The sequence below is a fragment of the Rana temporaria genome, chromosome 13 (genome assembly GCF_905171775.1).
Source record: "Rana temporaria chromosome 13, aRanTem1.1, whole genome shotgun sequence".
In the NCBI taxonomy this organism is placed as follows: Eukaryota; Metazoa; Chordata; class Amphibia; order Anura; family Ranidae; genus Rana; species Rana temporaria.
In genome coordinates this window covers 115,111,817-115,134,346 of record NC_053501.1, presented here as the reverse complement: position 1 = coordinate 115,134,346, position 22,530 = coordinate 115,111,817, and the positions used below count along the sequence as shown (strand labels likewise).

Sequence of the window (22,530 nt, the reverse complement as noted above, 5' to 3'; positions counted from 1 at the left end):
ATAGCATTGAATGGCACTCCAATACCCCCAATTTCCTCTTCACCTGCAGGTAAAGCACAACTAAACAAACAAATAACCCCTACAGTTAGAATTGAGCCCAATGTACAGTCTTCAGATGACGTCTGTCCTTGGACGTTGTGTGATCACCTCGGTCTTCATATGATGGATGAATATACAGCAGGAGATCAGGAGGACACAACCGGAGATCACCAGACGTATGAGATTCACCCTGGTGTAATCTGCAATTGGTGTATTTCCTATTTCGAATTCTGAAATGAGATTAATGAAAAAGCTTAGTAGTATTGATATTTTTTTATTAAATTTAAAATTACTTTCTTCTGTGTTATACCAACCATTCTAGTCATACGCAAAATTAGTATCTAAGAGGAGGCTTCTTGACTGCAACTGTGTCCATCTACATCAGTGGTTCTTAACTTTTCTAGTGCCGTGACCCCTTGATAAAATTTCCCTAGTTGTGGGGACCCCGAACAGTAAAATAATTTTCATAGCGTGGGTTGTCAGCACCCAACGCAAGACAAGTAATTTACGCCCCTGGACATTTAGCGCTCCTTGGGTCCCTTTTACTTGTACAGTGTTAAAACCCCTTATGGTACATTTAAGTATGTACAACTCTTTCTCTTTGTTCTCCTTTCTTTCCCTTTTATCTCTCTCTATCCTAATTTCTTGCCCCCCCCCCCCCATCCCTCTCTCTAGCCGTCTTTCTTGTTCTTTCTCTTATTCTTTCTCTTCCGTTTTCTTTGTTCCTCCCCCTCTTTTCCTCTCCCTTCCATGTATTCTCTATTTTTAGAGTCAATGCTGGCGGGGAGTTGGGATGAGTGGCAATGCTGATCAGCCAACTTAGGTGCTCTTGATAAAGGTCATCTGCTGATCCGAGAACTGTAGTGAGGACTTTTAATGGCAACTCTAATCACAGGTAGTGTTACTCACTGCGTCTCCAGTTCTGTGGTGTCTTGTAACAGTGACACCTATGCCGAAATCAGGAGATAGGGTCTCCTCCAGCCCCTCCCACTTTACATTCCTCACCAGTGAGCTGACCTCTAGTTTCTGCCCCCTAGCCATACCGGGAAAAGAATGGGTGGCTGCAAAGAGGCTGAGTGGGTGGCTGCAGGCTCCAGGGACAGCCCTACTGGGTGGCCACTGGCTTCAGGGACAGCCCTGCTGGAGCGGCCACAGGCTTCAGGGACAGCCCTGCTGGGCGGCAACAGGCTTCAGGGACAGCCCTGCTGGGCGGCCACAAGTTCCAGGGACAGCCCTGCTGGGCAGATGCAAAAACGCTGGGAGAGCAGGCTTCAGGAACAGCCCAAGATTTGGTGACCCTTGGCAAATCATCATTCGACCTCCAGGTTGAGAACAATTGATCTAAGAGGAGGCTTATTTCTTGACTGCAACTGCGTCCATCTACGGACTCCTCCATCTTGCTTTGAGTGGCACAGATTATTTTCATACCTTTTGATTATTTTTTTGACAGGGTATAGAATTAAAATGATGTTGTGGCAAACTGGCTTTGTGGCAGCTTTCTAAAAATACTTAAAAAACCCAACATTTAAGTATACAATTTAGGGTTTGGTACCACCTCTTCCTGGCCTTAGGGTTACCACTATGGCTCTTTAAGAAGAATCTTCCACTTTGCTCATTTAGGAAAAATTACAGGTTCTCTATAGACCTTTTCCCCCCAGATGCTTATACCTTCTCTTCTTTTTACTGTCACTTGGGAGAGGGGAGAGTTCAAACCTAGCATCAGAATGGGGAAGAAAGAGGAATTAAGTGACTTTGAACGTGGCATGGTTGTTGGTGCCAGACAACTGGTCAAAATATTTCAAAAACTGCTAATCTACTGGGATTTTCACACACAACCATCTCTCGTGTTTGCAGAGAATGGTCTGGAAAGAGAAAATGTCCAGTGAGCGGCAGTTGTGTGGAGGAAAATGCCGTGTTGATGTCAGAGGTCAGAGGAGAATGGGCAACAGTAACTCACATAACTACTCTTTACAGCCAAGGTATACAGAACGCATGGAACCTTGAAGCAGCAGAAAACCACACCAGGTGGCACTCCTGTCAGCTAAAAACAGGAAACTGAGGCTACAATTCGCAGACGATCACCATAAATGGACAATAGAAGATTGGAAAAAGTTGCCTAATCTGACGAGTCCCAATTTCAGCTGCGACATTCAGATGGTGGCATGGATGCAGCATAAGGGATCACATTCGCAACCCAGCCCCGAGCTCCAGGGGGCCCCAGCAGCCTCCCTGTCATATTATCATATCCTCCACAAAGTCCAGCTCTGATTTGCCCTAGGGCCCCACAACCATGCTCCAGTACTGGGCTTCTACTTTACCTTCCACAGTCCACACCCCTCCATTCTCATTGGCTGGGGAGAAGCTGTGAGGCATTTCCTGAATGGAGAGGAGCACAGGGTAAGAACAGTCCAGGATGGGGAAGTGTCTGTGCTGTGTGCTGTCAACATGGAATGGTAACCGAGTTCATCGAGGCAAGAGGAGGAGAGTGCCGTCCTATAGCCACAATGAGACCGATGTCACTGGTAAGGTAAAACAACGCTCCGTGTCTCCTAGTCACCAGCTGGGATTCTCTGTACCCCCCACCCGAGGATGTCCTCTTACCCCACTTCCCTGACAACTGAGGAAAAGACACCTTCCCCCAACACCTGCCAATACTGACAGAGAAACCTTCAGAAATTGCTAAAACAAATCCCTTAACACCTCCTCAGGGGGCCCCTGAAGGGCTACAGGCTCCAGATTTTGTGTCACAGGGCTTTGCTGTCCCAGATCCAAGTTGCCCCCCCCCCCCCCAAAGCCCCCTGACTTCCCCCCCTCTGCCCTGGATAGTATGCCCAGCTGCTGAGCTCCTTTCTCATTACAGCACTCTATACTGTTTCTCCTCTTCAGGGCTGAAATCACATTCCTTTACAACACAGCCAGTCAGCCATGATCTGCACAGGGTGTATCTGCCTACTGCAACTACACTGCCATTCTGACCAGAGAATTTCACAAGTCAGAAGGGCAACATAAAAGCCAGAAACACCCTGTGAAGACTGAGGCCTCATACACACGACCGTTTTCCTCGACAGAATCCATCAAGAAACTTGGTGGCAGAGCTTTTTTGCCGAGGAAAATGGTCGTGTGTATGTTTTTCGTTGAGAAAACTGACGTGGAACTCAACGAGAAAAAAGAGAACAAGTTCTCTTTTTCCTCATCGGGAGTCTCAATTTCCTCGTCGTGTTTCTCGTCGGGCTGGTTTACGACGAGAAACACGTTCGTGTGTATGCTTAGAAACCCGCACATGCTCAGAATAAAGCATGAGACGGGAGCGCACCTTCGGTAATAGTAGCGTTCGTAATGGAGATAGCACATTTGTCACGCTTTAACAGACTGAAAAGCGCGAATCGTCTCTCACTAAACTTTTACTTAACACACACGTATAACATGAGATTAGCAAAAGCAGCCCCAAGGGTTGTGCCAGTGGAATCGAACTTCCCCTTTATAGTGCCGTCGTACGTGTTGTACGTCACCACGTTTGAGAACAACGAGATTTTGTCTTGACCGTGTGTAAGCAAAGAAAGCTTATCAAGATTCTCAACAAGCCTAACAAGGAACTCGTCGAGGAAAATGATGTTTCATTTACGACGAGTTCTTTGGTCGTGTGTACGAGGCCTGATAGACTGTGTGTAAAGGAATGTGATTTCAACCCTGTGTAGTGTGTGGGGGGCTGTATACAGTGCTGCGATGCAAAAGGAGCTCTGCCAAGTGACCTGCCGGGGTCCCTGTCCTCTGATTCTCTAGCGGTGATCCCTGTCCTCTGATTCCCCAGCGGTGATCCCTGTCCTCTGATTCCCCAGCGGTGATCCCTGTCCTCTGATTCTCCAGCGGTGATCCCTGTCCTCTGATTTAAAGAGGAACTCTGGGAACTCAAAACTCCTAAGCCACTTTGAGTATATTGGCGTGGATGTATCTGCACGCATGGTGGAAGTGGTGGGTGGTAATAGGGTATGGGGCCCAGGTCAACTTTTGCATCGGGGCCCACAACCTTCAAGTTACGCCTCTGGATGGTGGGGTCAGAAATTGGAGTAAACTACATGAAAGCATGGATCCATCCTGCCTTGTATCACCGGTTCAGGCTGGTGGTAGTGTAATGGTGTGGGGATATTTTCTTGGCACACTTAAATACCACGGTCTACCTGAGTATTGTTGGTGACCATGTCCATCCCTTTATGACTACAGTGTCCCCATCTTCTGAGGGATACTTCCAGCAGGATAATGCTCCATGTCACAAATCTCCAATCATCTTACCACTGGACAATGAGGTCACTGTACTCCAATGTCCTCCACACTCACCACATCTCATCCAATAGAGCACCTATTTACAGCCGACAAATCTGCAACTGTGTTATGCCATCATGTCACTATGGACCAAAATCTCTTGGGAATGTTTCCAACACCTTGTTGAATCTATGCCTCAAAGAGGCAGTTCTGAAGGCAAAAGGGGGTCTAACCCGATACTAGCAAGGTGCACCTAATAAAGTGTCCGGTGAGTGAATATACACAGCTCCAAGGGAGGGCTGCCAGCCTTAAGGCTGGGGGGCAAGTCCAGTCAAGTGGCCCATTGAACCGCCGAATGAGCTCACCATTCATGGCCCACCTGGTTTTTCAATGCAGCCTCACCAGTGCCCATCAGTGCAGCCAACTCCAGTGCCCATCAATGCAGCCTGATCACTGGGGCAGGTTACATGGGGTGTATGGGGGGGGGAAGCTAGGCGTGTCAGGGTCTCTCACCTCAGTGCCCATCAATGCAGCCTGATCACTGGGGCAGGTTACATGGGGTGTTTGGGGGGGGAAGCTAGGCGTGTCAGGGTCTCACACCTCAGTGATCTCAGCTCAGCAGGTCCTTGCACGCCATGGCCTCCTGGGGGGGTAATGCTCCTGGTCCTGGGGTAAAATTGCAGCCAGCGCCCAGCCCTGCGTCCCGACTCCCTGGCACGCACTGCCTCTGCCTGCTTCCAAGAATCTGGTCCCAGGGAGTTGTAGTTTCCTCTGCGCTGCTTTGTTTTCCACCCACCGGGAGCTTGAGCGTGGACTACAACTCCCGGAATGCAACAGTTAGTGGTCAGCCGCTGTGGCTCCCGGTCCCCAGCTCGACTTCCTTGTGCAGAATAAAAATGAAAATTGTAGAGGGCCATTTTGATCATAAGTTAGAGAGGCCTGTGAGACAATTGCCACCCTGCCCCCCGGCCCAGCCCTCCCCTGCACAGCTCTATTGGACAAATAAAGAGGTGGGTAGAGCGGGAATTCAAGAGAACCTGTCACTTTCCAAACTTAAGGGGAAAATGATAGATAGTTTTTAAGGTCTCAATGCTAATAGATATGGTTGGCCTCCAATAGACAACGCTGATAATAATTGACCCAAGCTGGTATGAAAGAGGAACAACAGTTCAGGAGACATTTATCACACAATATATACAGTACCATGGGATTCTGTGGTTGGGTTGGATGTCATACAAACACGTGGACACTATCCCACTTAAATACAAAAATCGAGTTAAAGCGGGAGTTCACCCATTTGTAAAAAAAAATTTTTTATCCCCTTAGCTTCCTGCTCGTTCGGTCTAGGGGAATCGGCTATTTGTATTAAAATATGAGCAGTACTTACCCGTTTTCGAGCTGCATCTTCTTCCGTCGCTTCCGGGTATGGTCTTCGGGAGCGGGCGTTCCTTCTTGAGTGACAGCCTTCCGAGAGGCTTCCGACGGTCGCATCCGTCGCGTCACTCGTAGCCGAAAGAAGCCGAACGTCGGTGCGGCTCTATACTGCGCCTGCGCACCGACGTTCGGCTTCTTTCGGAAAATCGTGACGCGATGGATGCGACCGTCGGAAGCCTCTCGGAAGACTGTCACTCAAGAAGGAACGCCCATTCCCGAAGCCCATACCCGGAAGCGACGGAGAGGATGCATCTCGTAAACGGGTAAGTACTGCACATATTTTAAAATAAATAGCCGATTCCCCTAGTAAAAACGAGCAGGAATCTAAGGGGGAAAAGTGCCCTCTAAGGGTGAACCCCCGCTTTAAGCTTTATCCTTACAGAAACGAGGAGTGTTGTAGACACTCTTACCTCTCTCGCAGTATTCCCAGGGGTGCACATTCTTCGAGACTTCACTGACCGGATTCTTTGCTGTACATACATAGGTGAAGTTGACATTTCTGGGAGATACAAACACAACGTTCTCTGTCTGGTTAATGTCACTGCTGTTTAAATTCTTCCAGGTGACGGTCACATCGCTTCCATTTACAGAACATGTGAAGCTGACCTCACACGTCTTTATATCGGTCACATTGGAACTGATGATGACATCCTCAGCCGTTAAGTTACCTGGAAGGAAAAAAGAATCCAGCGTAAATTTTTTGGACTCATTAAAAAAACAAATGCGGCTTAAAGAGGAAGTAAACCCCCCCCCCCCCCGAAAAACGGGGGAAAAAAACCTGCAAGAGAAAGGCATATCGAGCTAGCTCATTATGTGGCACTTACCTGAGATCGAATCCCCCAAAGTCCTCCTCGTTCCCCTCCGCCGCCACCGCCATGTCCCCTTGCATCTTCTTCCTGTTATCTTCCTGAGATTAGGAGGTAGCTCCCCTCCGCTCCTTATTGGCTGGCCGCCTCTGGTTCTAACCAAACCCAACCCTGCATAAAGTGGCTGTAAGCCCTTACCTATACAAATTTGTGGCAGTGTTGAATTGTACAGTACCTACCGCCGATTTTGTATTTCCAGCGCAATGGGATCCCGTTGGAAATCGCTGCTGCGAGGCTGTGCTTCTCGCGCTCACTGCCCCCATGAGATGCAGCGCAGCCATAGGAATCCATTTGGGGCGGCGAGCTGGAGGAGCGTCGGAGCCCAGCGCTGCCTCCTGTGACGGGGTCGCAGGCGGCCAATATCGCTGCTGCCGAGCCGCACTTGCAGAGCACTTGCAGAGCACTTGAAGCACAAGTTCTAGTTGCCACTTTTCCAAATTTGTAGCAAATTTGCGTGGCAAGTCTCTAGCAAGAGCTCTGCAAGTCTACAGCATGGAAATTCAGCCACAGTGACCCCCAATGGTGGGATGACTATTTCACAACATAGCTGAACCAGAACTTGCAGCAGATTTGAAGAACGTTTGCAAAAAAAGTTGATCTGGAGTCATGCAATGCGGACTTGCTGCAATTGTGCAACAAATTTGTGAAGCCTGGCAAGTCTAGCAATAGTCTTAGCAAGTCATATTCAAACTTGCAGCACAACTGCTTTCTATCTGGGTTGTGCCTGTTTATTTGTGGAAATGTGTCTTGTACAAAGCAGTGGGCAGGGAGCTGCAGTTACTCACTGTACAAGAGCTCTGAGCCCTGATTGCACACAGGAACAGAGCTGAACAAAGGAGATTGTGGCGCTGAAAATTAGTGACACGTGGGTAAAGAAAGAGTCAGCTGCATGGATAATGAATCCTTGTTATAAAAAATAATAATAAAGAAAATTCAAAAAATGAAAAATGACAAAAATAAAATAAAAAAAATTATGAACCTGGGAATAATGAGTGATGCGATGGGTCTTGGAGGGAGAGACACTGTTCTGTGATGAGCTGATGGTCCCAAAATCGTTGTCCTAGGGCAAGCCTTCCAAGGCAGGGGAGACCAGAGCAGGGACTCCAAACATGTATGCAGGGTAAGAGAAAAAAAAAAAAAAACAGAGGGCGCCTCCAGGTTAAACGTTTAAAAAGCTTGTTTAATACACAGACAACAGTGTTAACTTACATAGTAAAATCTTAAAATCCAGTATGGAAATTTACTCATTCGATGCTGGGGGGGGAGGGCGGGTAGAGGGGACGTCGATCCGGGCTAGTTGTTATGCTGATCTTGCTCTCTGGTTGCTCTCCTAAGCCTGTCAGTCCTTTTGCTGTGAAAACAGCTGGTCCGGAGGGATAGTGGAAACGAGGCCCGGAGCTCAGCGTAGGCCGCGGTGACGTCACCAAATGCGACGACGTCCCCATGCTTGAGAAAGAAGCGCGCTAGGTCATCCGACGGCGCCAGCTTTGAAACGTCGTCGCATTTGGTGACGTCACCGCGGCCTACGCTGAGCTCCGGGCCTCGTTTCCACTATCCCTCCGGACCAGCTGTTTTCACAGCAAAAGGACTGACAGGCTTAGGAGAGCAACCAGAGAGCAAGATCAGCATAACAACTAGCCCGGATCGACGTCCCCTCTACCCGCCCTCCCCCCCCAGCATCGAATGAGTAAATTTCCATACTGGATTTTAAGATTTTACTATGTAAGTTAACACTGTTGTCTGTGTATTAAACAAGCTTTTTAAACGTTTAACCTGGAGGCGCCCTCTGTTTTTTTTTTTTTTTTATTTTCTCTTACCCTAGGAACAGAGCTGAGGCTGTCAATCACAGGAGGTGTGCTGGAGCTCCCTCCCCTGTCACCGTTTTTCTCTTGGTGTCAGGAAAACTTTAGCCATGTGCAGTTTGTTTTGTTCCTAAGTAAAATTCAAAACTACAATAGTACCAAATTTAAACAAATCTGATATAACAAATCTAAATTTTGGACGAAAATCAAATTCAAATATTTTTCTAATCAAATTCAAATATTTTTCTAGTTGAATTCTAATAGTTTTTGAATCAAATTAGAATACTTGTCGACCCAAATTGAAATTTCCGACGAGATTTAAATCGAATAAAAAATAAAGATATAGAATAGAACAAATAGAATAGAAAATAAAAGAATAGAAAAATATGGAACAGAACAAAAAGGAGAGAATAGAAAATAAAAGAATAGAGTAAAACAGAACAAAATAGAATAGAAGATAAAAGAATGGAATAAAATAGAACAGAACATAAAAGAATAGAACAGAATTGGATACAAAATAGAATAGAATAAAAATAAAATAACTATATTCTGAGATTTGAATTTTAAATTGAATAAATTTGAATTTGAGCTGAATAGAAAAGAATAGAATAGAAAATTAAATAACAGAATAGAAAAGAATAGGGTAGAATATTCAATAGAAAATAAAAGAGTAGAAAGAATATAATTATATAACAGTTTTCTGAAAATCAATTTTTAATAGAATAAATTCATATTTTTAAGAGAATAAATTCACATTTTTAATAGAATAAATTCACATTTTTAATAGAATAAATTCATATTTTTAAGAGAATAAATTCACATTTTTAATAGAATAAATTCAAAATTTTTAAAGAATAAATTCTAATTTGTAAGAGAATTAATTCTAATTTTTAATAGAATAAATTCTAATTTTTAATAGAATAAATTCTAATTTTTAATAGAATACATTCTAATTTTTAAGAGAATAAATTCAAATTTTTAATAGCATAAATTCACATTTTTAATAGAATAAATTCTATTTTTTTTAAAGAATAAATTCTAATTTGTAAGAGAATTAATTCTAATTTTTAATAGAATAAATTCAAATTTTTAAGAGAATAAATTCACATTTTTTAGAGAATAAATTCTAATTTGTAAGATAATTAATTCAAATTTTTAATAGAATAAATTCAAATTTTTAAGAGAATAAATTCAAATTTTTAAGAGAATAAATTCTAATTTTTAATAGCATAAAGTCTAATTTTTAAGGGAATACATTCTATTTTTTAAAAGAATAAATTCTAATTTTTAATAGAATAAATTCTAATTTTTAGGAGAATGAATTCTAATTTTTAATAGAATGAATTCTAATTTTTAATAGAATAAATTCACATTTTTAATAGAATAAATTCACATTTTTAATAGAATAAATTCACATTTTTAATAGAATAAATTCTAATTTCAATAGAATAGAAAAGAATAAAAAATAAAATAATACATTAGAATAGAATAGAACAAACAATAGAAAATAATAGAATAGAATAGAATAATATAACTGTTTTCAAAAATTCTAATTTTGAATAGAATAAATTCAAATTTGAATAGAATAGAAAATAAAATAATAGTTTAGAAAATAATAGAATAGAATAAACAATAGAAAAGAAAGAATATAATAATATAACAGTTTAACAAAAAATGTAATTTCCGAATAGAATACATTTGATTTAGAATAGAATTCGATTCAAATGCAATTTGAAAAATTTGAATTGATTCGAATTCGAATAAACAAAACAAAGTCCAAAAACTAATTAAACAAATTTATGTAAATAACGAAATGAAACAAAACATTTTTTTTTGCAAAACTTGTCAGAAGGGACTCATGCAGATAACTGGGGCATTAGACAGCGGAGAGAAATGACACTATGGGCCAGATCCACAAAAACCGGCCGTAACTTAACTTTTCCCGTTTAAGTTACACCGCCGCAAAATCTCTACCTAAGTGCCCGATCCACAAAGCACTTACCTAGAAATTTTGAGCGGTGTAACTTAAATCCGTCCGGCGCAAGGCGTTCCTAATCTAATGAGGCAAGTCCCATTTAAATTAGGCGCGCTCCCGCGCCGGACGTACTGCACATGCTCTCGACGCGATTTTAACGACGTGCATTGCGCGAAATTACGTTACGCCGAGTTATGTGAATCGCGCCGGGTAAAAAAAGTTGCGTTGGGAAAAAAAAGAGATGCGGCGAAAAAAAAAAAAAAAAATTTTTAAAATTTGACAGCGTCGCGGGAAAGAAGGGTCTACTTTTACATGGTGTACTAACTTTACACTTTGTAAAAGCAGCCCTAATTTTGCGAAGGCAAACTAATACTTACGGAGAAAAAACGAAGCGTAAAAGCTTCGTGGATCTCCGTAAGTGCTAATTTGCATACCCGAAGCGGCATTTCGACGCGAAATGCCCCCAGCGGCGGATGCGGTACTGCATCCTAAGATCCGACAGTGTAAGTCCCTTACACATGCCGGATCTTCTGCCTATCTATGAGAAACTGATTCTGTGGATCAGTTCCATAGATAGAAACAGGGATACGACGGTGTATCCCTTTTGTGGATCAGGCCCTAAGTGCTTTGGAGAGAGGTAAGTAAACATCACAGAAATACAGTATGTGCTCGGTTCGGATTTCATGACTGAGGTTTACAACCACTTTAACATCTCAGATCACTTACCTGCTTTGTTTCAGAATTACTGCACATAGATAAAGACTTACATGAAGATGATTCCTTTTACATGTTTATCTAATAATGATAATAGAATGGACCATAGCCGATCTCTGATTCCAGATTACATTACAAAACAAATCCCAGGGACACTTACTGAACACAGTGAGATGATAGAAGCACTTTTGCCGGGAAATTTGTGCCAGGTAGGTCCCTTGGTCTTCCAGTCTTAGCTCAGTTATTATCAAGGATCCATCAGAGTTGCTGCTCAGTCTTCCTTCATACTGCTCTTGTAGAATTGAAGTTGGTCCTCCTGGTGATGTAATAGCGATAGAACCGTCTTTTTCAACAAAACTCCAAACAAAGCTTCTGACCTCAGTGCGACCGACAGGTAGGGTGACAGCCCCTCCTACAGCGCCAGTTATACTTCTGTTACTACATTGTTCTTCACTCTTCACATCTGATAAAGAATTACATTTGGTTTAATATAAAAAATAAGATACATCTTAATATGGCGACTTAGCGGGACCCACGCTCATTAGGGGGTGACACACATAGGACATTATCACATTGTGGCTATTTCTGGGTGTGTATAGTACAGTAGACTGAAGAGACAATTATAAGTAGATATAACATTACCTATACTTCTATCTGTGCTCAGTACAAGAAAGAAAAGACAACTCTAAAAACAACAATTGGCAATTGGCAGTCTTCAGCAGACATTGGAAACACTACGACCAGGCCCGGACTGGCCATAGGGCAAACCGGGCATATGCCCGGTGGGCCGCGGCGGCCCGTGGGACGCATGTCACATCTCCCCCCAGTGTAACATGCAGGGGGTCCAGAACTGTTAGGGGGGTGTCTGTGTAACAAACTGTAGGGGGACTGTGTAATGTAAAGGGGTCCAGAGGTGCAGGGTGCTGAGTAATGTAAAAGGGCCCAGAGGTGGAGGGTGCTGTGTAATGTAAAGGGGTCCAGAGGTGCAGGGTGCTGTGTAATGTAAAGGGGTCCAGAGGTTCAGGGTGCTTTGTATTGTAAAGGGGCCCAGAGGTGCAGGGTGCTGTGTATTGTAAAGGGGCCCAGAGGTGCAGGGGTGTAATGTAAAGGGATCCAGAGGTGCAGAGGGCTGTGTAATGTAAAGGGGATCCAGAGGTGGAGGGTGCTGTGTAATGTAAAGGGGTCCAGAGGTGAAGGGTGCTGTTTAATGTAAAGGGGTCCAGAGGTGCAGAGGGCTGTGTAATGTAAAGGGGTCCAGAGGTGGAGGGTGCTGTTTAATGTAAAGGGGTCCAGAGGTGCAGGGTGCTGTGTATTGTAAAGGGGTCCAGAGGTGCAGGGTGCTGTGTAATGTAAAAGGGATCCAGAGGTGCAGGGTGCTGTGTATTGTAAAGGGGCCCAGAGGTGCAGGGTGCTGTGTATTGTAAAGGGGCCCAGAGGTGCAGGGTGCTGTGTATTGTAAAGGGGCCCAGAGGTGCAGGGTGCTGTGTAATGTAAAAGGGTCCAGAGGTGCAGGGTGCTGTGGAATGTAAAAGGGTCCAGAGGTACATGGTGCTGTGGAATGTAAAAGGGTCCAGAGGTTCAGGGCGCTGTGTAATGTAAAGGGGCCCAGAGGTTCAGGGTGCTGTGTAATGTAAAGGGGTCCAGGGTGCTGTGGAATGTAAAAGGGTCCAGAGGTACATGGTGCTGTGTAATGTAAAGGGGTTCAGAGGTTCAGGGTGCTGTGTAATGTAAAGGGGTCCAGAGGTTCAGGGTGCTGTGTAATGTAAAGGGGTTCGGGGTGCTGTGTAATGTAAAGGGGTTCGCCCCCTCTCTCCTGCACCGCTCTAATCCCCATAGATAGATTCATGCATTGCGTGGGCACAGTGGCTTAATTTGATGGGCACAGTGGCTGCAATTGATGTTTTTTTCAGTTTGTTTGCGCCCCCCAAAAACTTTGAGCACCAGCCGCCACTGGTCCTGACCCTAACCCACTGGTCCTGACCCTAACCCTAAGGCAAGCAGGGAAGCACAGTTTGGCATCTTTGCCCTGGGCACTGGATGACCTTGCCCCGACACTAGGTATAAGTTATAACCATATAGGTCATGGTGAGAAAGGACTAAAGGAACTTTAAAAACCTTCCAACCGAATCCCTTTGGTATGCAACTAAACTCTGAAACACTATGACCTGTAAATACCACAAGAAACAAAGTGTATCTCTAGGCAAAATCTTTATATTTTTTTATTTTTTGAATAGAGTGGGAAAGGGTTAGACCCTTTGCCAAGTTTTTATTGCCGTCTCCATTGGGGAGATTTGCCCTCCATATTTGTTCTGGTGACCATTGTCACTAAAAAAATAAAACAATGACAAATCCCAATCTTTTGAGTTGTCACCAGAACATGAGGTGGGTGGGAATCTTCCAATAGGGACACATGTTCCGAAGAGAAGTGTCTAAGGCCGCGTACAGCAATATTGATACAAAAAAATCACTGGCGCTCAATGGGAAATAACTAATATCCCATGAAATACTTGAAACCCTCGTATGGGCTGAGAACAGTCCGTGCTGCAGAGATCCGGATACCCTGAAGTACCACAAATACACAAATACACCAAAAAGGAAAACTCTGCGCTCCTGAAAGTTCACCAATTATAAATCCACTTAATGTTTGTGAAGAAAAAAACATACATTAACACTTTAATTTTCGGAAGATCCAGTCCTTTATATGGTTAAAAAAGGGAAAGTTTCCACAATGTACACAATATAATAAAAAAAGTATAAAAAAAACTTTCCAAATGTCTGCATCAGACCAGCACCCTCTTCAGACTTCAAATAGTTAAAGCTTGCGGTTTTAGTTTGTGGGCTGTCTAGCAAGACATCATTAGTGCAAATGGTGAGCACAGTACATTACCCAGCCAGATGTAAACATCGATCGAATGTCCTTCTCCTGGCTGATGTAACAATGTCCGGGATCCTAGGCTCTCTCCTATGCGGGTCTGGAAGCTTCACAGACCCGATAAATGTGACTGCTGGAGACACAGCGTGGATCAGCCTATCAGAAAGGACGCTCTCCCTGGGTGAACGTGCAAGCGTCCCACGTCTGAGACGCTGTCTCGGTAAACCAACTTCTCCCTGCAGTACAGCTGGTTTACCGAGACAGCGTCTCAGACGTGGGACGCTTGCACGTTCACCCAGGGAGAGCGTCCTTTCTGATAGGCTGATCCACGCTGTGTCTCCAGCAGTCACATTTATCGGGTCTGTGAAGCTTCCAGACCCGCATAGGAGAGAGCCTAGGATCCCGGACATTGTTACATCAGCCAGGAGAAGGACATTCGATCGATGTTTACATCTGGCTGGGTAATGTACTGTGCTCACCATTTGCACTAATGATGTCTTGCTAGACAGCCCACAAACTAAAACCGCAAGCTTTAACTATTTGAAGTCTGAAGAGGGTGCTGGTCTGATGCAGACATTTGGAAAGTTTTTTTTATACTTTTTTTATTATATTGTGTACATTGTGGAAACTTTCCCTTTTTTAACCATATAAAGGACTGGATCTTCCGAAAATTAAAGTGTTAATGTATGTTTTTTTCTTCGCAAACATTAAGTGGATTTATAATTGGTGAACTTTCAGGAGCGCAGAGTTTTCCTTTTTGGTGTATAAGGCCGCGTACAGACGAGCATACATGTACGATGAAACCGGTCCGCCGGACCGTTTTCACCGTACATGTCTGCCCAGGGATTTCTGTATGGTGGCTGTACTCACTATCATACAGAAATCAGCGCGTAAACAATACGCGGGGCGTGTCCGCGCCGTCGCCGCGACGATGACGCGGCGACGTGGCCGGCCCTGCCAGTTAAATGCTTCCACGCATGCGTCGAAGTCATTCGACGCATGCGAGGGATGGCGGGCACCCGGACATGTACGGTAGGTCTGTACAGACGACCGAACATGTCCGAGCGGGCAGGATTTCAGCGGGCTGTTTTAAAACAAGTCCAGAAATATTTGCCCGCTGGGAAAAGGCCCGGCGGACAAATGTACGCTGGAATCCTGTCCGCTCTGGCCTACACACGACCGAACATGTCTGCTGAAACTGGACCGCGGACCAGTTTCAGCAGACATGTTCGGTCGTCTGTACGGGGCCTAAGAGATCTGCCTCAAACTATCCAAAACCGAGCCATTTCCTCCCCCTTGTGCCTCTTCCCCAGATTTCTCTATCAAAATCAACAGATCAACTATAAACCTATCCCCCCCATGCCAAGGTGTAATCCTGGACTCTGAACTATCCTTTCGTCGGCACATCCAATCACTCTCCACATCTTGCCGCGCCAGCCTCCGCAACATCTCCAAGATACGCCCCTTCCTAACCAATAACACCCAGGGATGTATCTTGGCCTAGGCCTAGGGCGAAACTTTGCTGCCCCCCTGCACGAAAAAAAAAGACCCTTGATCTGTCCTTTTATTTAATCGGCTTCCGCGGCCGCCTTCCGGCTCCCTCATAAATTTAGCCCCTGGCGGGGCGGCCTGTAGCGTGGCACTTGCGCTAGCAACATACATGGGGCATACTTGGCCAGGGGGAGGGAGCGACTGACGCCCGCATTAAACGGCCGGTGATTGGCCAGACTGGGTGCATGTCATACCAGAGGCGGACATCAGTCCCTGCCCTCAAGGGGCTTACAATCTAAAGTCCCTAACTAGCATTCATACATATATACACATGGTAAGGGCAACAATTTAGACAGGAGCCAACTGGATTGATTGATGTAAGTATGGAGTGAATGGTGCGTGAGTGTGCTAATGTACAGATAGTAAAAGGCGGAGCTCTAACAGGAAAAGGTGGAGCCTAAAGTGGAAGGGGTGTGGTTTACAGATGATAGGGCGTGTCCTTAACAGGAAGGGGTGGGTCATATTTAAATTAGGGGGCGCATGAGTTTAGTCAGGCCTAGGACAGCACAAAACCTAAATACACCTCTGATAACACCACCAAGCTTCTAGTCCACGCCCAGGTCATCTCCCGCCTCAACTACTGCGACGCCCTCCTCATTGGATTACCTTTAATTAGGCAATCTTCCCTTCAGTCCGTCATGAATGTTGCTGCCAAGCTCATCCACCTTACAAACCGCTCAGCGTCTGCTACTCGTCTCTGCCAATCCCTCCACTGGCTTCCAATCACCCAACAAATTCAATTCAAGATACTAACAACTTACAAAGCCATCCACAGCCTGGCCCCGAGGTACATCACTAACCTAGTCTCAAAATACCAACCTACTCGTCCTCTTCATTCCTCCCAAGACCTCCTGCTCTCTAGCTCCCTTGTCGCCTCATACCATGCTCGCCTCCAGGACTTTTCCAGAGCCTCTCCCATCTTTTTGAACTCCTTACCCCAATCTGTCAGACTATCTCTTACTCTGTCCACTTTAGGACGATCCCTGAAAACTCATCACTTCAGGGAAGCCTATCTGGCCCCCACTTAACAACTGCACACTTATTTTCTCCATCAGCACATTCCCCAGTTATTACTTCCTGTGGCCCAGATCCACAGACAGAGTACGCCGGCATATCTACTGATACGCCGGCGTACTTTCAAATTTCCTGTGTCGTATCTTTAGTTTGAATCCTCAAACCAAGATACGACGGCTTCTGGGTTAGATCCGATAGGTGTACCTCCTCGTACGCCTTTCAGATCTAAGATGCAATACTTCGGCGTCCGCTGGGTGGCGTTCACGTCGTTTTCCGCGTCGGGTATGCAAATGAGCTATTTCCGACGATCCACGAACGTACGCGCGGCCGTCGCATTCTCTTACGTCGTCTCTAGTCAGCTTTTTCCGGTGTATAGTTAAAGCTTCTTTTTTGCGGCGTATAGTTAGATTTCCCATGTTAAGTATGGCTGTCGTTCCCGCTTCGAAATTAGAATTTTTTATTTTTTTTGCGTAAGTCGTCCGTGAATCGGGTTGGACGTAAGTCACGTCTAAGTTCAAAAAATGACGTAGTTGCGATGTTATTTTGCGCAAAGCACGGCGGGAAATTTTGAAACGGAGCATGCGCAGTTCATTCGGCGCGGGGACGCGCTTCATTTAAATGAATCACGCCCCCTAATCGCCGATTTAAATTCCGCCGCCAGAAATACACTACGCCACCGTAACTTACGGCGCGAAATCTTTGAGGATTTGAAAGAACGCCAGGTAATGTACGGCGGCGTAGCGTATCTCTGATACGCTGCGCCCATCTAATTCTCTGTGGATCTGGCCCTGTATCTCTTGACCTTCCCTCTTAGATTGTAAGCTCTAACGAGCAGGGCTCTCTGATTCCTCCTGTAATAAAGTGTATTGTAGTTGTATTGTCTACCCTCAAGTTGTAAAGCGCTGGGTAAACTGTCAGCGTTATGTAATTCCTGTATAATCATAATAATAATAAAAAAAGAGAGGAAATCCCCTAATTTTAGGAGATTTCCATTAGCTTTCCTGTTGTGTCCCTGGGAGGGAAAATGATGAAGAATTTCCCTGATGGTACACAGTAGAGCTGCACGATTAATCATCAAAAATCGTTATTGCGACTTTTTCCCCGTCTCGATCTTGACAAAGGGTTTCCCGATCTTCCCGATCTGGTATGCAGAGAATTTTCTCTCTGCTTTCAGCTGTCAAAAGTCAAAGTCTGGGCAGTCTGCTAAGTTTTAAAACATTCTATCGGTGCAGTGGTCTCCAAGCTGCGGCCTGGGGGCCGGATGTGGCTCTTTGCTCGCATTTATGCGGCCCTTGAGATACCTTTCCTCCCACTGATACAAGACACCATTTCTCCCACTGACACCAACAATGGGGCATAATTATTGGTGGTGACACCAACAATGGGGCGCTATTCGTTCCACCGATACCAATGATGGGGCACTATTTCTCCTACTGACACCAACAATGGGGTACTATTCCTCCCACTGATGCCAATGATGGGACACTATTCCTTCCACTGACACCAATGATGGGGACACTATTCCTCCCACTGATACCAATGATGGGACACTATTCCTCCCACTGATGCCAATGATGGGACACTATTCCTTCCACTGACACCAATGATGGGGACACTATTCCTCCCACTGACACCAATGACGGGACACTATTCCTCCCACTGACACCAATGATGGGGACACTATTCCTCCCACTGACACCAATGATGGGGACACTATTCCTCCCACTGATGCAAATGATGGGGACACTATTCCTCCCACTGACACCAATGATGGGGACACTATTCCTCCCACTGATGCAAATGATGGGACACTATTCCTCCCACTGATACGAATGATGAGACACTATTCCTCCCACTGATGCCAATGATGGGGCACTATTCCTTCCACTGACACCAATGATGGGGACACTATTCCTCCCACTGACACCAATGATGGGGACACTATTCCTCCCACTGACACCAATGATGGGGACACTATTCCTCCCACTGATGCAAATGATGGGACACTATTCCTCCCAATGATGCAAATGATGGGACACTATTCCTTCCACTGACACCAATGATGGGGACACTATTCCTCCCACTGGCACCAATGATGGGGACACTATTCCTCCCACTGATACTAATGATGGGACACTATACCCCCACTGACACCAATGATGGGGACACTATTCCTCCCACTGACACCAATGATGGGGACACTATTTCTCCCACTGACACCAATGATGGGACACTATTCCTCCCACTGATACGAATGATGAGACACTATTCCTCCCACTGATGCCAATGATGGGGCACTATTCCTTCCACTGACACCAATGATGGGGACACTATTCCTCCCACTGACACCAATGATGGGGACACTATTCCTCCCACTGACACCAATGATGGGGACACTATTCCTCCCACTGATGCAAATGATGGGACACTATTCCTCCCAATGATGCAAATGATGGGACACTATTCCTTCCACTGACACCAATGATGGGGACACTATTCCTCTCACTGATACCAATGATGGGGACACTATTCCTCCCACTGATACTAATGATGGGACACTATACCCCCACTGACACCAATGATGGGGACACTATTCCTCCCACTGACACCAATGATGGGGACACTATTTCTCCCACTGACACCAATGATGGGGACACTATTTCTCCCACTGACATTGAAGGGGCGCTATTCCTTCCCCTTATACTAAAGATGCATTGTTTACTCCCACTGATGGCAGGACAATTTCTACTCCAAATTGCCGCAGTCCGGCCCCCCTAAAGTCTGATGCACAGTAAACCGGCCCTTTGTTTAGAAAGTTTGGTGACCCCTGTATCAGTGGAATGTTAAGTCTAAACATTGTATCAATTTGACTTTTACATCAAAGGAACAGACTTTTGTATGCATATTAGGAATGTTTAACCACTTAAACACCAAACCTTTTTCTGATAGTCGTTTTCAAGTTAAATAATTTTTTTTTGCTAGAAAATTACTTAGAACCCCCAAACATTATGGGCCAGATTCACGATGGACTTACGACGACGTATCTCCACGTATGCCGACGTAAGTCCGAATCCGAGCCGTCGTATCTATGCGCCCGATTCTTAGAATCAGTTACGCATAGATTTGGCCAAGATACGAGCGGCGTAAGTCTCCTACGCCATCGTATCTTGGGTGCAATATTTACGCTGGCCGCAAGGGGCGCTTCCGTAGATTTACGCATCGAATATGTAAATTAGGTAGATAGGCCGATTCGCGAACGTACTTGCGCCCGCTACGCCGTTTACGTTAGGCTTACGTCCGGCGTGAAGTTAGCCCTGCTACCGTGTTTCCCCGAAAATAAGCCCGGGTCTTATATTAATTTTGGCAACAAAGGACACAGTAGGGCTTATTTTCGGGGTAGGTCTTACCATGTAATGTGCTGTCTTCTCTCCCCCTCTCTCTCTCTGCCTGACCGGAATCCCCAGTGTGAACTGAGTTAAAATGCTTGTAAAATCCTATAATACACTCTATTACAATAGTATATAATGTACAATATGTGTGTATCTGTAATATAATTGTGCCAAATACCTTCGTTATAGCGCTTCTGTGGCCCGCTGGAGCTCTCTTCCCTGCAATTATAGTACAGAAACACACACATTGTACATTATATACTACTGTAATAGAGTGGATTATAGGATGTTACAAACATTTTAAACTAGGGCTTATTTTCGGGGTAGGGCTTATATTGCAGCCCTCCTGGAAAATAACGCTAGGTCTTATTTTCGGGGTAGGTCTTATTTTCGGGGAAACACGGTATATGAGGCGCAGCCAATGCAAAGTGGACGTCGGCACAAGCGTATCTTCCTACGTCGTTTACGTAAGTCGTACGTGAACGGGGCTGTGCGTAGGTTACGTTCACGTCACAGGCATTGAGCCGGCGTAACTTAGGGAAAAAATTTGACGTGATACTGAGCATGCGCGCGCATGCGCCGTTCTTTAAGCGCGTCACGCCCACCTCTTCCACATTTGAATTAGGCGGGCTTACGCCGGCCAATTTACGCTACGCCGCCGCAACTTACGGAGCAAGTGCTTTGAGAATACTGCACTTGCCCGTCTAAGTTGCGGAGGCGTAGCGTAAATAGGATACGCTACGCCGGAACAAAGATACGCGCTCCTACGTGAATCTGGCCCTATATATATATATATATATATATATATATATTAGTAGAGACCCTAGAGAATAAAATGATGGTTTTTGCAATATTTTATGTCACACTGTATTTGCGCAGCGGTCTTTCAAATGCAATTTTTTTGAAAAAACGACTGTAATGAATAATAATAAAAAAAAATAACCGGTAAATTTAGCCCAATTTTTTTTGTGCAATTTGAATTTTACGCCGTGAGAATCATGATCTTTATCCTAAGCAAAAAAAAAACGTAATTCTCATTTTGGCCAGAATCGCGCAGCTCTATACATAGACAGTAAAATAAACTAGACCAGGTTTTAACCCTTCAGTTCTCTATCCAATACAAAAAAAGCTTTATCTATACATAACGACATTGCTAAAAAAGCGATTGAAGACATTCTTACAGATCTGGAGGCTCAACAACACAACGACCCAGAGGTAGAAAGGAGACATTTTCTTTCTTCGTGTCAAATGGTAAAGTCAATGGTCAGTGGACATCTCACAGACTGATCTATACCGTGCATCCGCTATAAACCACAGGAAGTGTGTGTGTGCAGAGCAGAGAAAAGAGACGTTTTGTGTTTAGAAATATTAATTTAACTCTCAGTGGTGGAGGATATTGTAGGTCTGATTTACTAAAGTGTGAAGTAAAATGAAGCCAGGGACGATCCTAGGGTCACAGGCGACTGGGTGCAGAAATATTTCTTGCGCCCCCACATGGGCGTAGTCATCTTACTAACTCCTCCCGTTTGCAAATGTTTCTATGGCTACGACTCAAACACAGAGATGCTCCCCTAAGGCTCCATTCACATCTAGGCAGACAAATTCGCAGCGTTTTTTCCCGCAAATTGCGGCGGCAAATAGCAGCGTTTTGTACCACGTTTTGCGGCGACAAAACGCTGCGATTGTCCGCCTAGATGTGCCCTTAGATGTGCCCCTCTATGGAGATGGTTCCCGAACGCCGAAAGCCGCCTGAAAAAAAGGTCCGGGACCTTTTTTCAGGCGACAGGCGGCAGGCGGCAGGCGTGGAGATGTGAACCATCTCCATAGAGGGACATGTCTTTTCATCCCTCTGGCGGCAGCGGCGTCGCACTACAGGCGACAAAACGCCTAGATGTGAATGGGGACTAAGAAGTCTTCATTAGTGTTCCCCATCAGAGTCCCCCACAGCAGGTGTCCCCATCAGAGCCCCCCACAGCAGGTGTCCCCCATCAGAGCCCCCCACAGCAGGTGCCCCCAATCAAAGCCCCCCCCCCCCCCCCACCACAGCAGGTGTCCCCCATCAGAGTCCCCCACAGCAGGTGTCCCCAATCAGAGCCCCCCCCCACAGCAGGTGTCCCCAATCAGAGCCCCCCCACAGCAGGTGTCCCCAATCAGAGCCCCCCACAGCAGGTGTCCCCAATCAGAGCCCCCCACAGCAGGTGTCCCCAATCAGAGCCCCCCAGCAGGTGTCCCCCATCAGAGCCCCCCACAGCAGGTGTCCCCCATCAGAGTCCCCCACAGCAGGTGTCCCCAATCAGAGCCCCCCCCCCCACAGCAGGTGTCCCCAATCAGAGCCCCCCCACAGCAGGTGTCCCCAATCAGAGCCCCCCACAGCAGGTGTCCCCAATCAGAGCCCCCCACAGCAGGTGTCCCCAATCAGAGCCCCCCAGCAGGTGTCCCCCATCAGAGCCCCCCACAGCAGGTGTCCCCCATCAGAGCCCCCCCACAGCAGGTGTCCCCCATCAGAGCCCCCCACAGCAGGTGTCCCCAATCAGAGCCCCCCCCAGCAGGTGTCCCCCATCAGAGCCCCCCACAGCAGGTGTCCCCCATCAGAGTCCCCCACAGCAGGTGTCCCCAA

The 22,530-nt window shown here is 45.8% G+C and overlaps 1 protein-coding gene across 1 annotated transcript in view; it reads right to left on the bottom strand.

The window, feature by feature from the left end:
• Positions 1 to 21,348, bottom strand: part of LOC120921089 (SLAM family member 5-like) — a 126,686-nt gene extending 105,338 nt beyond the window's left edge. Inside the window, exon 1 of the mRNA XM_040333732.1 lies at positions 21,095 to 21,348. Within this exon, the coding sequence (XP_040189666.1) occupies positions 21,095 to 21,143 (49 nt within the window). The 5' untranslated portion in view covers positions 21,144 to 21,348. The remainder of the gene's footprint in view (positions 1 to 21,094) is intronic.
• Between the last annotated feature and the right edge of the window lie 1,182 nt (positions 21,349 to 22,530).